The sequence below is a fragment of the Tinamus guttatus genome, unplaced genomic scaffold, assembly GCF_059628265.1.
Source record: "Tinamus guttatus ecotype Peru unplaced genomic scaffold, ASM5962826v1 Tinamus_guttatus_pri_ptg000215l, whole genome shotgun sequence".
NCBI lineage: Eukaryota > Metazoa > Chordata > Aves > Tinamiformes > Tinamidae > Tinamus > Tinamus guttatus.
In genome coordinates, this window is record NW_028288749.1 from 1184461 (window position 1) to 1206980 (window position 22520).

Consider the following 22520-nt stretch of genomic DNA (forward strand, 5'->3'; position numbering starts at 1 on the left):
CTTCATGTCATGTCTACAGCACCCTTCGATTAGGGAAGGAAACAAATCAGCAGTTTGGATTAGGGTCATTGCATAGACCTGGGTCCCTGGTCATTGCACCTTCCCCTGGGCCTCCACCTACAGTCTTCAGCAGCTGCAAATTAACATGTCTGTCCTGACATGAAGGCAAAGCAGAGGTAAAAGACAAGAAAATACGGCTGGTAGAAGAGAAAAAAACGCTCCCTGGCTTTACTCATCTCACACTTCCATGAATTTAGGGGATTTTACGAGTAAGAGGAGCACGCACGCCATCCTCCCAACAGAGCAGGAAAGTTGCCATCCCTACAGGCTTCCAGGGAGAAATTTTCACAGGAAATAAAAAAAAACAAAAACCCACTTTCAAAGCGAGCATACAAGGGAAAGCGGTGTTAGATCTGTAATATTTCAAACGCAACAGGATGTATGTTCGCCTTAATGTATATGCAAATTAGATGCAGCCCTCGGGCTCTTGGCAAGTTGCCAGGGAGGCCCTGGAGGCTGCAAACTGTTGATTTAGCATATGAACCCAACTGCTTACATTAAAACGCATGCATTACAATAATATTAGAATAATGCACGTATGGGGGAGTTTTATATAAGGTAAATATTGATACAAGGCTCTAGGTAGATCCTGTGATCATTTGATTTCCAGTTGGAAAATGACGTGGTTTTTTGGAGGTTTTTTCCCCTCTCTCTGTGGAAGATATTGTCAATATAATAAATGTCCAATTGTGAGGCCTCAGGCAGTTGTGCTCATATTATTTTTAAGGATAATTATGTCATAGTTGACAAACTTGATTTCCTTCATCATATATGTCTCTTCCAATCCTTTTCTGTTGTCATACATGAGCATTACTGGGAAAGCTGATGTTGGCCTCCCCAGATAATGTCTTAATGTCTTTTGATTTTTCTTTTTTTGTCTTACCCGTTCAAGGTGTTTTTCTGTTTCATTTTTATGTGCATTCTCAGAAAGATAGCTGGGTTTTACCTGGTAAGAAGCTAGCTTATCTATTTAAGTTATATGAAGTGATATTAACATTTTATTTTCTGAATCATAAACACCAATGTTAGTGAGATAAAGTCCACTGCATAACAAAAAGTCATCCAAAATGTACCTAAAATTGACTAACATAAAGAGAAGGGGAGGGGGAAAAAAAAAAAAAAAAAACTATCAGAATGATAAGAATCCTTTTACTATTTTGCTTCTCAATAAAGTGAAGTTACAGGCATATGCAAATGATATTTTAAGACACAGAATTTCTGTCTGAGAGGGAATCTTTTTAAAATTACCAAATACTACATAGGTGATGAACGTGATTTTTTTTTTCCCCTCTTAATGTGCAAGTGAAAAAAAAGTGCAGTGCTTGGTACTTTTTAAATATATCTTAAATTCAGAATTGCTGGGATCGCTCAGCTGTGGGGTCAAATCCTCGCCAATGTCTTTATTCTGGGTTTAGCTGATGCTGATCAGGAGGGAGATTTGCTTGGACCGCCCTTGCAAATCCCGCTTGGATGCACGTGTGACTTCAGGTTAAAACCTGGTTGGCTCTTCTATGCAGTGATGTTGACTCAAATAGGCAACGTGAAATGACAACGGCTCAAAAGAGCAGTTGTAGCTTTATGCTTGACCACGTAACTGTTGATCTTAGCCAAGCATCTTCTCATGCCACGAGCGACTTAGAGCAGCTCTGCCTGACAAATGTGCCAAGACTGCTCCGACCAGAAGATGGGAAATGCCTCCACAGTACAGCAGAACCAAAGCCTCCAAAACCTCCCCCAAATAGGAAGAAATTAATTCATTAACATTTCAATTAGAGGAGTACATTAGACAAAAACTGCAAAATACCACCAAGAAGTGCAAGGGAAAACACACAGGGTAGAACAGCTATAAGTGCCGTTGTTGGGGACATACTTAAAGAAATTTGCTTCACTGACGAAACACTGAGAAAGGCCATCTGCACCATTCAAATTATACATCGCTCATCAAGAATAATATCATTAATGCATTAGGCTGTCTTTCAGGGCAACCAAGAACTCAGTTATTAGCTGTGCTCATCATCCAATTACTGCTTTTTATCCCCCGGGAAAATTTTAGGACAAAAGCAATTATTTTCCCAAATAAACCTCTTCTTTAGCATTTGGAAGCAATCCTCGGCGCACCCGGAAGCGCTTTTTCCGACGGTTCCCGAGGGCTTTTCCCTACCTTGATGGCGGTGGAGGCGATCTGGATGTGGTGCAGGCGGCGCAGGGTGCTGTCGCGGTCGATGAAGTAGGAGGCCGCCAGCTGGTGCAGGGTCTCCAGCGTCACCGCGGAGCCGTTGGTGCTGGGGTCGCTGCCCTCCGAGCGCTTGCTCAGCTTCCGTTTGTCCACAAAAATCGTGAGCGACTCCTCTCCTGGAGCGGGGCGAGAAATGGGAGGTTTTGCTGGGGGTAAAGCGGCAAGGGAAACTCTTGCCTGACGCTTTATGGGTTTTATGCCAAAAATGCCCTGGTAAGCTTTATCCACTTGCTCCTCTTTACCAATGCCATATAATTGTTACGTATGTATTAAATGTAAATTATGTGTAAAAGCGTATTTGCATCCAAGATCGCTCAATATGTGCTCTTTTTGGCGTTTAATATTAGCATTAAAACAAAAACCAATATAATACTTGAGACTTTTCCTATTTTTCTTCCCATTCATTTCTTTCTTTCAAAACATGTATTTAACTTCAGGCATACATTTACCTCAGAAAATCGTAATACCTTGTTATAACCTTTATAAAAAAATTCTGATGGTGCTTTTTAATCAATCCAGCAATGAGAAGAACACTGAAACCTGATATAACTCATCACTTGCACCAAATTTCTATAAGCAATATGTAATAATCATCTTTGTCAGTATTCTTTAAAGAAAATGAAAGACAAATAGCACTTTCCCAGCTTCCAAAAGGGTGTTGTTTTTCCAAAAGCAAAGAGAAGCTCCTGCATCTTAGTTTGAGTCTTTAGAAAATTAAATTCCCACCACATTATTAAAAACTGCACAAAACAAAACTGCCTTTCATTAATGTGGTTTGTTCTCAAGCACCACTGCAGTGTAGTCCCATCCCACTGACACCATTACATTTATAGGTATTTTTTCACGTTTACTTTTTACATCACCAATGAATTTTGGGTCACCAAGGGTTCGTTCATTTAGTGACAAGTTTAGACAAGATTCTTCACTTCAGAAAGTGCAATAGGAAAGTTATCACAGTAGTATTTCAGGACAATTTACGTCCAGAATAGCTAGAATAGCTAGTTATTTGCACTTTCTGAGGCTGGTTTTGAAGTTCACCTGCTTGGAAATCATAGAGTAATACCATCAAACCTCTCTTCTAGCAGCGGAATGTCCACGCCATAGGACATGCCCACATTCCTGGGATGGAAGCTGCCCCGTTACGCCTGGACTTGCCACTTGCACTCGTTCCATTGCTCAGCCATCTGCTCCAGTGGCACTTTGCCCATCTGGAGGCTGGGTTGCCAAGTTCAGATGCGCTTCCCATGCCAACAGATATTGCTGCAGAGGGACAGCGTGTAGGACGAGCACATGATGTCATCGCGGAGAGAAGACAACCTTGGTAGCGAGCGATACTCACTTAAGGACGTACGGCTGCGAGTGGGCGAGCGCATCTGTTGCCACCTAATGATGATACGAGCGGCTCCCTCCGCTCGCAAAATTTGTTTGGGTCTGAAGAAGGAGGATTCAGCTCGCTTTAATCCATGGATATGGCCATGTCGGATAATCCCTTCCACATCCACCCAGGCAAAGTTCCCATTATTCAGAGAGGGTGTTATCTACCCCACCAGGATGGTCACATCTTCCTGGAAAGGGACAGCAGATCCCCAGGACACTGGCTGTTCCAGTTGGAGTCTACCTCCGTGCCCTCCACTGTATTTAAGCCTCTTCTCCTGTGTTCTTCCTAAGGAGTGGTGGTTCTTTTGTGTGCTTCCAAGCAGGAATTAATTGCCCAAGCTCCAAAAGAGCCAGGAATTGCAGCAGGTTGCAGAAGGAACAGGATGTCCCCAGCCAGCCACCCAGGCACCGTGCCTTGGTAAGTGGGCACAGATTTGCATTTTAAGGAATTGCTGCCAAAACCAGCCAGGTTCTCTTGGCAGGAGGAGCATGAGCCAAGCAAAATCGAATGGTTTGTCCCCTGATGGCAATTGGCCATCAAAAAGTTCAGGCACCGTTGGGCCTCAGATACAGCTATGGAATAACACCCACCCTCGGGTGCTGGCTCATGTGCTGGATGTCACCAAACTGCAGCGGGAAGGAGTGACGTTTTAACGAGATTTTTGCAAGCGTGATCATCTTTCCGCTGCAAACAGGTTATAATGAATCGCAAAACAAAAGAAAAATAGTGCTCAGCTTGCAGGAAATCTCTGCCAAGCAAGGGAAATTCAAGAGAATTTGACCCAAATCCCATCTAATTACATGTCCGAAGGTTGAACATGTAATCATGCACGCGGCCGGAGGAAGGAGACTTTTGGGGTTTATGAGAAGGAAACACCTTCTGCCTCCAAAATATCTGCCACTCTTTCGGTGGCTTCTCAAACCAGCAGGTCCTAACTCATAGCTGGCATCCTCAGGCACCAGGGTAAGATCAGGTGCGATGAGGTGCGGTGTGAAAATAATTTCTTTTCAAAGGCTTCTTCCAGATTCTGGAATCATTTAATCTCTCAGAGCTGATTTAGCACTTGCTAGGAAAAGGATTAAAGTAGATTAAAAAAAAAAATCTCCACCGTGGCTGAGTGCTTGGGCTTGAGTGTTCTGTTGCAGCACTGTGAGAAAAGGGTCTGGAAAGTAACATTAATGACTCATCTCTAATTTGGGGAAGATGGTATGAGTTTTGAATTAATTTAGAATAAAAATGAAATCCATACCAAAAGAGTTTGTGTCTTTTGAAATAGGATTTTTTTTTTTTTTTTTTTTTTTAACCCATAACGGTTGGTCTACAATCATGGAATTGCCTGATAAAACATGCAAGCACAAGACAAAAATCTGATTTACCAAACGATTCAAGGTTATGAGTTTAAGGAACTGCGAAGGATTAATGACAGCAAAGGCTAAAAACCACCCGTTTTTCAGCATCAGGGCTGCACAGCTGCGCTTGCTGCAGTCTCTAAAAGCACCATTTTCCCGCTGCTTCCCCAAATTCAAGAGCCAGCTTGCTTCCCTTTCTCACGGGTGAAAGAAATGGCATAAAAACCTTGTCGCTGCTCACAGAACAAGCCCATATAGTCCCATAATTGGCTCAAGAAATTAGTGGACGCTGCTTTATCACCGTGTAGTTGCTGTCGTTCACAGATCTCCATCGGTGGGCAGGGACTGACATTCACGCTATACATTGACCTTGGTGCTATATAAACTCATGTCCCTGCAAACCCTGGCGTACGCAAGCTGCAAACTTAGCCTATATATTCAACTCTTTGCAAAGGCTTATAAGAACTTATTTTCCAGTGTTTGCACTTGCAAATGAACCTCCTTGGTTGAGGAAAAATATTCCATGCGCCGTCTTTCAGAACATAAAAGCACAAAACAAAGTGGGCGTGTAGGAATTAACCTAGGCACATAGCCCATCTGTGACAGTTTAGCTCTAAGACTTCTGCACAACAGCTCAAAAATGGCATTCAAAAATTAGGAGTTAATGTTGTGTTCTTTCTAAGAATATCTTCAGGAATTATTTAAATAAGGAATGCAAATATCCATTGTCAGCATGGCAGAATTAGAAGAATGTGATAACAAATGTAACTAAATATAAACGTCTATTAAAGAAGTGGCTTCTGTTATACATAACAATAAATATTCATCTGATTTAAATACTTAGTGCTATTTTCTGCCTCAGTTATAGAGAACCAGCTCTCTGGTATCCACATGTTTGTGATGACGGAAGGATCAGACACCTTGATGCTTTGAATAGTTGTATGTTGAGTGATAGAAAAATGCGATGAGCCAAGCAATTCCCATAACTTTCTGTCAGCCAGTAGGAAATAGCAATAAAAGGATGATGCTCAAAAGCAGCTAAATCCAAGTATCACTCACAGTATCACAGAATGCACCACTCGGACTTCTTCATTTTCCCAAACTCAAGCACATGTTGGTTGAAGTGCACAGCCTCAGAAAGTACATAAGTTAAGGCTAGGCCAGATATGGCCCCATTTCTGTGGCCTGACTGCATAACAGGGAATGTTTATTCCACACGCCATCTTTTTTTTTTTTTTTTTTTTTTTTAGGAGGATTTGAGATTTTTCTTCATTGAGCCAAAGGAGAGGAAAGAAATATTCTCTGTATAGATATACATTTTTATACTTACATATATATTCTGCTAATTCAAATATCTTTGGCGAGTTTGCAAGTCCAACAGTAAATTTTTAAGTTCCTTTCTCACATTAGTCATTTCAGTCTGGATCCTCCCTCCCTAGCACAAAATCTCAGAGGGAGCAAAGGTCAGAGCTGCAGTTACGGTAAATAATCATAAACCCCTGTAAATTCATTGAGATCCACTCATTTCCACAGGCTGAATTTCTCCCCGCATTTACGCAGGCAGACTGACATCCTGCTCCAGAGGAATACCAATGAGAGGAGGAAAATGCGTGGAATAGCAAAGGTGCAAATATCAAACACAACCACAGTAGTGCGTAGAAAGGAGAATGACGGCAAAGTGGGATTAAGCTCCGTGCCCATTAAGACTGTAAAGATAAAACAAGCTTTTCTTTTGGTTCTCAAAGGTTACAACATCATCAAGGAAATGTTCCTGCTCCAGAAAGACGCCTGATGATACTCTGGTAACGATGCTTTGAACAGTGAGGACTGACAAGGAGAGCCAAATAAATGCATCTCAAATGTTTGAGACCACCAGCTCGCCCATTGCCATCGACCTGCTCAAATTCAGTCACAAGCCTCCCGAAAGCTTCATGAAAAGTGGCTTCAAGACTGTTGCTGTGTTACTTTCAGACTCCACTCTCTTAGATTCTGAATAATTTTCAAGATGAAGTGCCTCAAATATTATTTTGAAACCTGGACTTTCATCATGCAGTAGGCAAAGAAAGAGGAGAAAAACAAAGTACAAATGCAGAAAAAAAGATATAAGCAATATTCCACATTGCTTTTCATCCAGAGGACACCTTAGCTTTTTGGGACTGAAAACTGAATGCCTACGGAGAATTTAGACATATGTTTCATAGGCTCATAAAGTAATTTAGGTTGGAAGGGACTTGTGGAGGTCACCTAACGCGGTGCCCAGCTACAGGCAGCTCTAATTAGATCAGGCTGCTCGGGTTCATGTTCAGCCAAGCCCTGAGCTCAAGGATGGGGGATTGCAGAGCCTTCCTCTCCAGCAACCCTGAACCGCTCACTATGGACACGCGTGACTTTGCTCGCGGACACCAGCGGACACATCTTCAGTGAGAAATGGAAGCAAGAATAAATGCCATTTCCCGTTATCTCGGAGCAACGTGAAAAATTGTGCAACTTCTCTCCGTTCGCATTTTAGAATGCCCTTGAGGAGAATATTTTTCTGTTTCTGAATAAAGACTTGGTAACGTTTTACGGATAACCATGTGCAAGAGTTCCCTTTATGGTCAAAAAGGGATATTCATGAAATCCAAATGGCCACAGAGGTACACAAATCTTAACCACAAGGTCGTTCATTTGCCAAGCTTTCCTTTATGCCCATGAATATAGATGATTTGGGATTTATTAAATAACAGAATTATATACACTCAGTTTTGCTCTTCTGCTTTTAAGAAGCTACATGAGCAATGCAGCTTTCAGATGAATACTAGTTGCAATTAAAGGAAAAGTATGAATGCATTATTGATGAAAAAATGTAATTACACATTAATTAAGCGTGGACAAGCATCTCTGGGAACCTCTGTTCAGCATAGGCCAGAAATGAAAACTAACCCAAGCATACAGGAAAGCATAGAGGTATCAGCAAGCCCAGGAAAGCATTCCTAGAATTTACTAATTCCCCGTAATTATGTTAATGGATCCATTTTTTCAGCACCAATCTAAAGATGATGAGATGCAGAAGGTATACCTATCATTTCACCTAAAAATCGATGCTAGGGACTTAAAACCCACTGAAATTTCAGCTCCAAAATGGATTTTGGATTAGATATTTTAGCACTGAAAGACATGTTAGGGGATAGTTAACAAATACCTGAATGCTATTTTTAGTATAATCTTTGCAGTGGGATCTATGTCAAAGACAAATCTTTAAAGAATATGTTTACTAATTTAATAAATATTTTATTTCTCTCCTGCAGTCAGCTATACTCTTCAGCTGTGCTGAGTGCTGCACACACAAGAAAAGATATTGTCACTGTTGTAAAAAAAAAAAAAAAAAAAAAAAGTTGCCTTTTTCTCTATGGAAGAAACATACCGATCAATCAAAGAAATTCTGTAAATTTTATTCCAAATTGCTGGTCAGCATGTTGTAATACATGCTTAAAATTTTCCAGGTCACAGATTTGCTGTGGCAGTGCTATTTCCCCAGATTAATTAACTGTTATTTAAAATAATTCCAGGAATACTGAAATTCTCACTGCTTCTAGACAAGTCTTCTCCATGAGGGAGATGCTGGGAGCCATTTCAGTTGTTACAGAACTCAAGTTATCAGCCAAAAGCGAAAAGGATGGCTGTCATTTCCTTAATATATGGATTGAATTCAGGTAGGAAATGTATTAAGGAAACCCATTCCTCAGGTGACTAAAGCCTTTTGACAAGATTGTCCTGCTGGAAGGATACTCAATCACTAGAATTAGCTTTAACATAATCGCCCACTGAGGGATAAAAACGGCATTTCTAAAATGTCAGTCCAGCTTGCAGTGCCTAGATGGGCCATCACAGGGGCTAATTATTTTTCTGTCCAAGCAGTTTATGCTCCATCTTGAACATCAGGCCTTGCCATGGGATTTCTTCAACCTGTTTTGGAACTGGATTCCAGTTAGGCACCAGGCTGCCCTTTCCAAAGCAATCTGTGGGGATTTGGAAATGTAGCTGCCATTAAGTTAGTAGGAACTTCATGGCAAGGCCTCTTCAAGGAAAATAAAAAAAGAAAAAAGAAAAAGAAAAAAAAACAGGGTAACAATTTTGAGATCTCCCAGCAATTGGAGTAATTTAAGCCAAGAGATTTCCAGGGGAATGATCATCCATACCAGGAACTTGGGCCTTGGCATTCCTCAACCTTTCTTTACCAGTAGAATTGTTTGGGCAGAAGCAAGAAAGCAAATTTTAGGCAGGAAAAAAGGCATGTGAACGCTTGTGGATAAAACCTACACGTGACTTGCAAGGTCCAGCCCTGGGACAGCAGCTTGGCTGAGCTGCTGAGAGGACAGGACCTGGGGACACCACAGCTTTACAAGGAAACCAGTCACGACGATTGCTCCACCTTGCAAAGCGTCACCTACCTCCCAAGGTAGCTGACAGGAGGAAGTGCGTCCCATACTTTTTGATGAGGTTTTCTGTGATCTGCTGCAGCGTTGGGCGGCGTCCGAGGAGCCGGATGTTGCGGAAGAACTCGGGGGCCAGCGGCAGCGGCGAGCCAAGGAAATTCCTTCTTTCAACGGCGAGGTTGTTTACTTTCCAGCGGCCAAATTCTCTGCAAAGCAAAGTGAATCTCACTCAGAAATATGTCAGCCACACAAGTTTGCAAATTTTAAATGGCAAACTAGGCTGCTCCGCTGATTAACTGGGGGTCATGCATTACAAGGAGCCTTGACGGTGATACTCCATCACGTGCTGCCTCATGGCAGCTGCTTCATCTGAACAGTTTAGAGATGCCATCCACCAAATTTGGCCCTGCTATTGTGTTTCTAAGGGTTTTTTGCACTTCTGGCTCCCTTTCAATGAGTTACGCTGAGGGTGGATCCAATTCCTATGAGCAGACAACTTTTCTACTGTAGGAAGGACAGAAATGAATTCAAAGACGTGTCAGCCTTCCCCTCTCCAAAATAAATCAATGGCAGCAAGGAAAGCAAACAAGTCAATTACACAGTAATAAACACATCTTTTATTCATTTACGTGCCAATTAAGATAGAAGATAGAGTTATTAGCAGAAGGACTTGTTGTCCTCAAAAACTGGTTGAGATGCTCCATTGGCTGCCCAGCATCTGCAGTAGGTTTGCTTTTGCAAGGCACTCTGAGCACTGGGAAGGTCTGGCCCACAGATCCAAACAATTTCCTTTTTTTTTTTTTTTTTGTTGTTGTTGTTGTTGTTGTTTTGTTTTGTTTTTCCACAATATTTTTAAGTCCAAATCCATGAAGAGAACCCAACTGAAGAAATTCTGGAGAGCTCCTCAACTTTCCAGTCTCCTCCCAACTCTGGCATTTCCAAACCATCCTGTTCCCCTGGTGTCTTACATTTACAGAGGATAATTTGGTGCAACTTTTTCTAGGTACCTGTCCTCTCAGATGTATGCTTGCAGATGCCATCTTTCATCAAAAAAGCATAAAAAGTGCAAGAATTATCATAGAAAAAAAAAGTTTGTGTTGCTTTTCTGGTGTTCAATGCAATTTGCCAGTCAAGAGCATGAGACCAACTAGACCTGTCCCGTTTCTTAAGATAGCTGCACATCCACAGTTTTCTTGCCCTGGCCTTTGGAAATTGCTATTTCACGTGAATTTTGGTATCTTGGCAACTTATTTATAAGTTTTTAAGGACTTCTAAAAATATAGCACATAAGAAAATATAAAACTGGTAACCATTTCCTTCAAAATTTATTGGAAGTACTAAACATTACTGGAAAACGATAAGTAAAAGGAAAAAAAAATCTCTATGAAATGAGAACAAGTATTGGTTACACACATTAACTAGTTTAAACCAGGTACTTAATGCTGTGAGTTTTCCTGCACTGTCCTTTCTGCAACTGTACTTTAGAATGAAAGAGAAATAGGAAAAATTAAAAAAAAAAAATCCATGCCTTCTTAGCATATTTGAGCTTTTGTCTTCATTTTGATATATAGGAAAATAAATCTTAATTACAGAGTCTGAGCAGACCACCAGTATAAAGTCACTTTGATGGCAAGATAAAGATATAAACTCTATAAAGGGTTCATATAAAATGTATTCTATACCATGATACCTTGGGCTTTTTTTTTTCTTCTCAACTTCCTATGTGACTAATTGTCTATATCAAGGCTGAAGTTCAAACCCAAGGATAACACAAGTAGAAAATTACCTTTCATCAGAATTTCAACAGCCTTCATTTGATTTTTTTTTTTTTTCCCCAGAACTTTTTAGGACAGAGGAGACCACAGTGACCCGCTCATCTCTCCTCTTTTCAATGCAGTCAATACAATAACACCAAATGGTTCTTTCATCTATGTCAGCAAGCTTGTGAGTGAAGAAGAAACCACCTCTGAGAAAAATAACCCAGCTTGACTTAAACTGAAGAATTCACAGCATTTCTCAGCAATCTCCTGCAGTCTACTTTCTGGGTTAGGAGAATGCATTTTATTTTCAGTTTGAACATGGCTGACTTCAGTTTCCAATTCTTGCAGCTTCTCATGCATGTGTAAAGACAGACTAAAAATTTGAGTCATCCCTTAATTTTAGGGTAACTAAACTGATTGTCTTCTTTTATATTTCTGTGTGAACCATGGGTTTAGATTATAAATCATTCTTATAACTCTTCTCTGAGATAAGCACTTTATTTTGTGATACCAGAAATTGGGACCTGTATGCATAATGAGCCCTCCAAATTCAGCAGCTCCTGCTCTGTTAAAAGTTCCCTGTTTACTGAAAACTGAGTTTTTCTAACATTAAAAGAAAATTCTTTGGTTTACTTAATATTGAGTTAGAGAACATTTCTGACACAGAATCACAGTTTCTGTGACTCAAGGCTCTTTAAGCCCTCTTTTGTAGAGGGGAAGTTGGATAATGTTTTTGGGAAAGTTTTGGGTGTTCTTTTCTGCTTTGGAGCATGTAATGGACATAATCAGCATAGCAATGCTAATGGAAATAATTATTAGTATAGCAAGCAAATATTCTTTGAAATTCCCAGCTATGGAAAATGGTGTGGAGTATAGGAGTTGTGTGTTAAAAAAGACTATGCAGTTTTGCAACTGCGATGGACGGAGCTGAAGCTTTTAACGACCTTGGTAATCAACTCTGCTCTTTTTTGCACTCTTTTCACATGTATTTAGAGCATTGAGGGATTAAGACAGAAAGCCTCTCAAGGAAAACGAGTGGAAGCTTCATTTCTGCAGATGAAAGGGAGATATGGGACAATCCAGAGTTAAGTAGCATGACCACGAGGAGAGCTGAGACCTTGCTGTGGACGAGAGAGAAGTAACCAGCAGGAAACACAAGCAAACATGCACAATTTTGGAAATGCAGTTACAACAAGCAGGGTGTTTTCTTCATACTACTCCTAGCAGGTTGAGTGAGGAGGCTTTCACAAAGCCTTCCTGGATATCTGAAATTCACCTACAATTGCTGTCTTGAAATTGTAGCTGATTTCTATTTTTTAAAAAAGACAGTAGAAATCATATCCTTATGTTCCTTTTACATGTCATATAAAGATATATGCATATCTGTCTATGCAAATTCCATTTCTTCTCTTGATATCACCTTGAAAACCACAGTATATTTTCTCCTATTCCATTCTCCCCTCTCTTATCACACAGTGTGGCCAAACTTCTATTTACTGCAGCCATTCTCTTTAACACAACCTCGCCAGGCCCCAAATGATTTTTTTTTTTTTTTTGTACCAAATGTGCATTATTTTCCTTCAGAAATGATGCTGCTGCCTTTTGCCAACGGCAGCCTAGCAGGCCTGACACAGTTAATGATGTGCCCAGAAAACACCATGATCCAAAGTCACTGGAGGACCATTCATCAGGAGAACGCCTCCCACAGAACAGCATAGCATCAGCACTGGCTGCTGGTCAAGAAAACCATTTATGCCCTGAATACAAACACTGGAGATACTAGAAACTTATTTTCTCCTCCTCTTCCTCTCCTTCTCCTGCCTAAGAGCCAGCACCAGAAGCTATCACACCGCTACCAAGAAGCTACTATTTAGTAGCAGGTGGTTCCCCTACACTGCCCATCTATTTCCAGCCCAAACAATATGCTTGCCACTGGAGAGAGGTTTGGGGTGCTCAGGTCCAAACTGTGGAGAAGGATGATGATGGTTTTGAGTCCCTGGGTCTGCAGCAGAGAGAGGAGATAAGTAAGCCTGGCTGCACAAACAATGCCTGCAATGCAACTGCGTTATCTCCAGCAGCGCTGGGGGCTGTGGACAGCGCTCCCTCTGTCCTCATATATATATAACAGAAGGGCAGACTCGGATGTCCTTCCAAAAACCAAAATGTTTAAACCACAGTTCTTATTTCAAGGCTATTTCTCTCATTAGTTCCTACTATTTCCTACTATCTGCTTTTTTACACCCTGATATTCAGAGTGATGCTTGATCTAAGACTAACTTTATGACTCCCACACCCCTTCAAAGACTACACGTTTTTTCCCCTGAAAAGAGTTTAAATTACACAAGGATCTGAAAGTAATTCCAGGGTAGTAGGCAAACAAGAACTGTCAATTCCTCTTTTAGGTTTCAAGTCATTGCTTTTTTTCTAATGTGCATAGAAATTTTACATTTTCTCCTACCACATTCATTTCAATACATTTTAAATCATATGATATGGAGAAATATCGAAAAAAACTACATAAAATGTCTAGTTGAAGCCATGAAAAAGAAATGCAGCATTAACCATTCTACTTTAAGATTGTAGCGTGCAGATGATCTGAAATAGCACAACTGACTGAGGTGAATACATGCTTTCTTTAGCCAACAGTCCATTGCAAGTGAGTTAGGCAAACTTACTGCAGTTACCAACGTTGGGTCTCATTATTAGTGACTTGGGTGGTTCATAAAGAGTGGCATTAATGCCACTAAGCATGAATAAACAGTAGTGCTATGCAATTTGCTATGTAATTTCACATCAACTGTAATGCTACAGAAGTCTCTTGCATTCACATCGCTTAATGCCTTCATGTGACACCGCTCCACTTTTGCCTGATGGAAAGGTGAATGTGTCAAACGGGCTGGAATGACAGTGGGATTTTGAAGACAACGCTCATCAAGAAGCTGCAAATTAACCCACTGGCAGAAGGGCTCAATGAGAGACTACAGGGTGTTTTCTACCACCTGCCTTCCTTAAATGCCTGAGGATTTCTTAAGGCTTGGGGTCTTAAGGCCATAGCTTGGACAAGGGCAATACAGTAGGAAATGAGATGACTCCTATATTAAGCACTGGAAGAAAAAGGTCAGCCAAATGCCAGGATAATTCCTCTCTCTGGAGGAACCTGGAGTGTTAAAGGTAGCATGGAAGATACCTATCCACTTGGTCCCACCTCAGTCTTTGGTAAATGTCTGGAAAAGCGAGTTTTTGATATGCAAGGTGAGGGAGAAGGAAACTGGGAAATGAGAAAAGAGTTAAGAAGCATTTTCTATTGAAATACATGGGGAATTCAATATGTTTGACTATGAAATACAAGATCCAATGCTGGCCGAGTATCCTTCTGAAAATATCCACCTAGGTACAGACACATGGTAATAGGGGGAAGGATTGCAACATGGCTAAGATAACTCCCATTACTCAGAAGCAGAATCGTGACCTGATAATACAAGATGCATCACATGTAGGTCCCTAAAAATTCATCAATCATCTCACTTATCCAGACCTGTAGGTTAAAAAGTAACATTTCAAGATAAAAACCACATATTTCCCACTGATAGAATCAAAAGTATTTCTGTTGTTAACCCTATCACCGTGGTCAGCTGTCATTTTCAAAAGCTAAGAGAAGTAACTTTAAATGCATGTACATTTCCATATTATTGCTGGTACACTCAAAATGAAGCATTACCATCATTTTTTTTAATCTTAATATAGCATTCCTTTGAAATTTCCTACTAATATTTTTCTTTGTAAGCCTTTTTCATCTTATCAAATTTCCCAGCATTTGAAATTCTCCTTCCAGAACTAGAATTCATTAGTATCGGCTTCACGATGTTCTTGCATTATGCATATGAAATATATAGAAATGTATGAATTAATTTTAATAAAAATTATATAAATTATATACCTATAATTAATTCAAATGTCTGTCTTGACTACTTTTATTCAGGGTCAGTGAGATGACTTTCTCACTGGAAATTCTCATCTGTTTTAAGCACTGGAGCATTTACTACAGGAGAGAGAGATTTTATTTTGTCCATGTCTGATAGAAATTTGACATCTGTAAGAAATATCCCCCAAAATTCCTCCTCTGATGAGATCTGTGAGGGATTTTCTTTTCTCCAGCTACTCTCATGGCTTTGTGTTGGCCTTTCATGTACAGTTGGTGATACTCTGCTGGTGGCCTCATGACTTAACCTTCGTTGCTTTGGAAGAAGCTCAGTTACCAGGCAATGCACAGCCACAGTATGAAAAAAAAAATACAGTCTACTTGTAGTAGACTGCCCATTGCAAAAAAATAAACAGTAAAAGAGTAATATCAATGTTTCCTACACCCTTACACTCTGAGAACTAGTCTGAAAATATCCATCTAATAAGTCGTAAGTAGCTGTCCATCCAAATAATTACTAAACGTCCAGGTCACCTTTTGTTATAACTGTTCTATACCTTTCTGCTCTCCTGCGAGAAGTTCAATACTGATTTCATGCTTTGGCATGTGTCCAACAGGGATAACAAGGCTGTTGATTTTCCCCTCAGATTCGTATCAGGTGAGATTATAATATTTTGAACCTGCCTTGCTCAGACTAGGCTTCGTGCAGTCTTGGCAAGCTCAAAACCTTCTCCTCCTGCTGACATCTGCCCATAGGAGGTGCTTATTCTCCAGACTGACCATTTACGCTTACAAAAGGTCTTAATTCTGATTTGGCCTAGACTTGTGGAAGACTAGTGAAATTCAGAAATTTTCCTCAAATTTAAAAATTCTTGCCTTTTTCCCCCCCATTTATTTTCAAATATGGTGTTGTCTAGAATTCAGTGTGACAGATATAAATTCTGTAACGATACTATCAAATTTATTTTCCTTGTTTTCTACAATGTCCGGACCATTCTTACTCCATTTCCCAGACCATTTTCAAAATAGGTATTTATAATTAAAACATTAACAAACCATTAAAATGAAGAAGTCTGGCTTATAGGAGTTTTTTTTTTTTTTTTTTTTCCTGTAGTTGGCTGTACCCAAGCACAATGTAATGGCTCTGCAAGTTCATAAAAAAATGAAATTTGTAAGAGATCTCCAGAGATCTCCCTAAGGAGAATCTTTATGGATTTGACCTTGTCTTAGCCCTGCAAAATCAAGAAGAAAATCAGACTCTTCTCATTTATGTTCTTGCCTTGATTAAAATAAAAGGCACAGACGGTTGAATGGGTGGAATTATGAGAGGCATCACAAGAAAAAATAGTTTTTGAAGGCAGGATCAGCATTAAGAGACTGCTGGAGAAAATAAAGCATAATAGAGGGTTCATTGATTAAGGTTGATGGACACTCCACGGTGAATCACAGGGGAGCACAGACTGCCCCAATTTATCATCAATATGTGATACAATTCAGAGCCTCCAAGTGTTTGAAACGTCGCCTTCTTTTATCACTATTTTTATCATTTGTGTTTGAGAACTACAAAATCAATCTGTTGAACTGTGCGATACGCAGAGCTAATAGAGAGGCATAGAGGTAAAAACAAACTCTGCAGGAAATAATTTAAAGCTGAGCGTGCTTCTTATTCACATCATTTTCTGTTTGGAAAACTGAAGCATGGTTGGAATTAAAGTTCATCTATACAGAGCGCTTTGAGAAGACATGACCTCATTCTGTCCCATACTCGGAGCAGACCAAAAAGCTTTATAGCCAAGCTAGTGCAGCAGAGAACATAAGCTCTTAAATCCTTTGAAATTTTTTATTTCTTTTTTCTTCTGTTGTTTCTCTGGAACATTACTGCTGCTCACTATTAGCTTAGGCTCAGACATCAAAATCTGGTGTGCACAACCCAAAGGCTGATGTTGCTCCTGCCTGCCCCGAGCAAGGGAGACCTCGGCTGACTGGTCACCTGAAGGCAGAGAGCAATGCGATAGCAGAGGGATCAAATTCTCAGACTCAGACTGATCCAAAACCTTATCTACCCAGCTACACATAATTCCAGAATTGCTACTTCCAGTAAGAACGCTATATACACTTAAACAACCTTCTATAGAGAAGAAGCATTTTGGGCTCATTTTCTAAACAACTTGTGAGTACAGCCTACAAAATAAGGCTTTCTGTCTCCTATTTACTTTGACATCACTATCAGAATACATCCCACAACTACTCTTTATGGCACCGACAGATGACTGAGCTACTTAACCCACACTGGTGCTTATAAAGGGTGGTTTTCTTTTTTTTTTTTTTTCCTTCTTCTATCTGCAGTTTTCTACCAACACCTATATCAGTTCCAAACTAAATTTGGTACTCTGCTTTGTTAAAAATGGTCCTGGTGCTATTCTTCCAGTGTCATCAATTGGAAGCATCTCCACAAGACCACACACAAACCCCACATCAACAGTTAAGCTAACAGAGCCTCAGGCCAACAAGCTTGCCAACACTGATGCAGATTGCAGAGGCATTAGTCTGAATCTTTTAATATACTCAGCTACATGCAAGTATTGAAGGAGGGCTGAGATTTTGGTGGTCTTAGTTAAATAGCTAAACCTTAAGTATATTCCTGGAAAGAAAAAATCTGTTTAGCTGTTGCATTTTACCTCTTAAATGAGGTGGATATAGAGATTATCAAACTCAGAAGCTAAACTTTCAGTAGTATCATCGTTTCCAAGACATTGATAAAGCCATTTAGCTCGCTTTGCAATGCATCTTAGAATGCAAACATCAGAGAATTTATATGCAACCAAATCTATTCAGAAGCTCAGACTGTATTAAAAATGCTAAGGAGATGTGTAATCTCTATACAGTCTAAGTTCTTCATGAACTCACAGATTGCAATGTATTAAATATATCCCAGTATTCTATATGTGATAAATACACATTGCATAAAGTGATAGAGGTGAGAGGATCAATTAAGTAATCTATATTGCAATTACAAACAATACTAGTGCATTGCTGCAAATCTGTAGAGGCCCGTGAGGGCTTGCAAACTTTTGCTTATCTAGACTGCCAGCTTGAATGCAATTCAACATGGCCACAAATTAGCACTTTTTAACCATCTGATGGTTGTATCGTGGCCAGTAGGAAGGGAACTCCAACTCCAGTCCCTAGAACAAGTGTTTGAATCTCTCAAACATATTGCAGACAGATGCTAATCAGCATATTCATAAACACTCCCCCAAAGAAACAATATGGCAAAATAGATAATACTAGGTTTGGTCTCATTGTCTCAAAAAGCATTAAGCATCAAAAAAGAAAAGAAAAAGACAGGATGGTCCAGGATTTCTTTTTTCACAACACTAAATGTTAACTGCTGCTTGTGCATAGAGCTGGCTTGGAGCAAGGCTGCTACATAACACATATTGCTGCATTAGCACAAAATTACACACTGCCATTAACACTCAGATGTACATTTGTCTTCTCCCAGAGTTGCTGGGCACTCATCACACCATGAGGGCTGCAAACAGTCATGCTTTTTGGCTTGTCTTGGATGAGGCCAGAGTGAGTTCCCTTACCCCACGTGTGGAACAACTTGCTTCACCCCCGCACCTGGGATTGACTGGGAAGCTATAAAAGATGGAAATAAGGTAGGATTAGAGAGTGATCTACTCTGTACTGGGCAGAATGGGAGCAAAAATACCTTCTCTTCCCTTAGTTTTCCTACAGGGCATTCACACACAGCAATGCACCCTACGCATCAGCTGTGTCTCCAGTGGGTAGGAAGAGGTAGAGGTTGACATTTCTCTCTTTATTTTTTGGAAAGAGTTCAAATGTGGTGACATTGAAAGCAATATCAATGCACGGTTAGCTAGAACTATCATTTTGATTAATCCTGGTTTTTGCTCATCTCGAGCCTGACAATTCAGTGTGGAGATGAGATTTATTGCCCTTGCCATAGAGTCACCTTGTGGTGGTAATTCCTTCTGAATCGTGGGAACCACAGACATCCACGTTCAAAGGCGGCTGCTAGCTAAAGTGACCCCAACTCACTGAAATCAATCTGGAAAAAGCTGAAAAGGAGGTTAAAAATAATACACAGGTTCTCTCAAATATGCTCCTGGAAATTAGAAAAGATTTGCTACAGGAAATCCATAAATTGCACCCTCTCTGAGGACAGTCCAAACCTGTCTTCATGAGGACTCCACTGAGATTTCCTCCCTCCTGATAGGACTGAGCTGCAGGGAGGTGCACACTGACGTGCACCGTATCAGAATGCAGCCAGACGGCCCTTCCAACCACATCCATGGGTCATTTCTGCAAGGAAACCAAGGCACAGGGAGTGCAGGAACAGCCCAGCCTGAACATGGAAAAGACCAAAGCACCGCCTGGTTCTTCACCTTGATGTGAAGCAGGACACCAGCTCAGACACACTCACAAAGCCTGAAGGGATCTCAGGAGAAACCTGACCCAACAGCACCCCCACAAACAGCAGCAAACGCTTTCCTCACCTCTTCAACCTCAATGAGACTGCAGAATTCACTGCCAAATGGAAACTATTTAAATGCTAATTGTAACAGCAGGTGATTTCATTCCCTCTTATTTCAGTTCAAAGGAAAGCAAAAAAAAAAGAAAAAGAAATCAAAGAGGTGCAACAATCCAAGATTTTTTAAATAAATGCTTGAATTATTTTGCTGTAACTTTGTTTTTATGCAGTGTTGCATATTCATCCATACAATTACCAGGATTGAAGGAAATTATCGTACCAAAATTTTCCACATCCTTGCCTCACTGTTGTGTTACTTTTCTAAATCTATGAAAGATAGAAAATGCAAGAGCTGAAAGTACTTAGTTTCATCAAATCAAATACATAGTAATTTTTGATCTGTTCTCTTTTCTGGTTAATAGTTGACTGTACTTTGGCTTTAGTGAGAAAAATATATATCATAAAACTTAAAAACATGCAAATTTGGGTCCTATAGAGGAATTTTTGTAGCATTCTGTAAATATAAATGGCACTTTTATGACATACATAAAAAGAAAAGATTTTGCATGCAAGAATTTATGACCTAAACGCAGGCTCCCATGATCTTTTTCATTGCTGCTGCAACTCTGTGGCCCCTGTAATCACCTTTAAGTGCAAAAACTATGTGCTGTGCATCAGCTGGGAGTCTTTCATGCTGCAATTTGGTCCATCAGTAACCATTTACAGCCCAAGGAATTTATGAAGGTTTGGGATATCTTTCCTTGGGAAGGATGATTTACAGTGGACTGCCTATACACAGAACTAGGACCTCAGTCCCTCCTCTCACAGAGTATATTATTGGTGGCATGTTGGCAAATTAGGAAGGAGTCACCTGTGGGAGCCTATAGGTATTGTGCTGAACCCAGGTGTTGTAAATTTTTTTTAATATTGAGCAGGATACTGGAAAATATATTGGTAAAACATTAAGGTAGCAATAAAAAGAGGACTTTGGCAAGTGCTTCTCAGGGTAGAGGGGGAATCAAAATGCTCTTGAGAAACCAGGGAGATGATGGCAAATTCAAAGGATGGAAATTAAGACCAAAGGCGGGGGGGAAGGCAATATAAATACCTAACAATCCAAATCTGCTTGGTATTTCCCTGCAAGCATGGCAAACTCTTATCTAAAGATATTTTATATGTTCCAACAAAACAGCTATTTCACCTTCCTGAGGCACCTTCTCACATACTCCAGCATAAAGGAGTCTCAGTCTGTTGAAGACAGACATTATAATGGAGGCAACTATTGCCCTATCCCTCCACAACTCTCGAGCAGAGTATAAAAACATTAACATTGAAGGAAAATAAAGAATCATCAGAAAAAGAATTTGGCTTAATTACATTTTGTGCCGGGTAAGGATTTGCTACAAGTCACTATTAGAGACCAAAATAAATGAAGTCTTAATGTATTAAATATTATTATATTTTATAAAGGATTAATCACAGTGGATGTTGCAGGATGCATTACTAAGGAGCCATAGTGAAGCTGTAGTTTAGAGCTATGCAGTCAAGAATGTTATTTTCTACTGAAAATAAGTTAAATACACAGTATCTGCTAGAGTTTCAATAGATTCACTATACTTGGATTTGCTTCAGGAATATGCAAGATATTTCAAGATTATTTTTTCTTAAGCTTAGCACTAGCCTTTGGGACTAATGTTTTTATGAACCTGAGACATTTTATTTCAGAAGCATCAATAAAAAAATCTTTTTAATTAAATACATACCTTAGCCTTACAAAAATAAATAGTTACGTCAGCATGATTTGAGAGAAGCCTCATGAAAAGAAAGCTTAGCTTGCAGAAGTGCTTCTTTGGCTCTTTCCTAGGTCAAGTTGTCACCTTACCTAAAGGCCTTCTTGTAGCAAATGCTTCTGCAGTCACCTAAGGCTTGATAGGACAAAGTAATAACCCTGCATACAGCAAAAATCCAAAAATTCTGGGGGAGAGAAGAGGGGAGGAGGAGGAAAAAAAAAAAAAAAGGGGGGGGGGGGGGGAAGCAAGCAGGGAGCTGCAAATACTATTAAGATTTTAGATGACTCATCCAAGACCAGTTGGTTCTTCAGAAGCTAATGCCCTCAACAAGAGAGGGAAAAAGCACCTTCTTTCAAACCTGAGGAGCATTATTTATTGGGAAACTCTGCTTCCTGGGTTTCTGCAGAACAGCTGTGGGTCTTTAGTAAACCACAGCTGTGGCTGTAACTTGTAATTCCAATGTGCCTGTACTGGAGAGGTGATGGGTACCCTGATGGATGGATGGAGTAAGGTGATAAATAGCTCTTCTTGTGGAGACACGGATGGAGACATTGACATCATTGAAGTGCATGGCCAAGGGAGAGCAAAAATGAAAGCATGAATAAGCTCTAGCATAATGTGTGCTAGAGGTGTAGTCCTGCTCCTCCTCTGCTTTATCACTTTCATTTTAAGGTCTCTAAGAATAAAAATAATCTACTCTCCTTGTTCACCTGATAACTCTGGCATGTAAACGACTTTGTTCAGCAAATGGCTTTTCAATAGCAGAGCTCTTACCCTGTTTTTGCAGGTGACTAGGCATGCTGTTTATAGCGCAGTTATTATATCCTCATACCTTTGAGTAGCAGCAGAATTCATATTTTCATTTCCCAGCAGGTATTTTGGGATACAAAAAACCTGCCTAACTAGTGAGTGTGCCCCCAGGTCTTGTGGCTCTTGGGAAGGAGCTTTTGGCATTTTGAGAACTAAACATGTCTTAAATTATCTATGACTCCACAGTAAATTGGAACATTTTAAAACATATTTTTAAACAGAGAGCCTAGCTTAATGGAGCCTCATCTTTCCCACTGGGAAAAAAAGATAGTGATTGAGACACTTATCCCTTACAGATGAGA

General features: G+C 40.1%; 1 protein-coding gene across 4 annotated transcripts in view; it reads right to left on the reverse strand.

The window, feature by feature from the left end:
* BRINP3 (BMP/retinoic acid inducible neural specific 3) overlaps positions 1-22520 on the reverse strand; it is a 156767-nt gene that overhangs the window by 57071 nt on the left and 77176 nt on the right. For all 4 annotated transcript variants that reach the window (XM_088524838.1, XM_010213000.2, XM_088524837.1 and 1 more), the window contains 2 exons: positions 9454-9644; positions 2222-2412 (listed from right to left, as the gene is read on the reverse strand). In XM_088524838.1, the coding sequence (XP_088380964.1) occupies positions 2222-2412; positions 9454-9644 (382 nt within the window). The remainder of the gene's footprint in view (positions 1-2221; positions 2413-9453; positions 9645-22520) is intronic.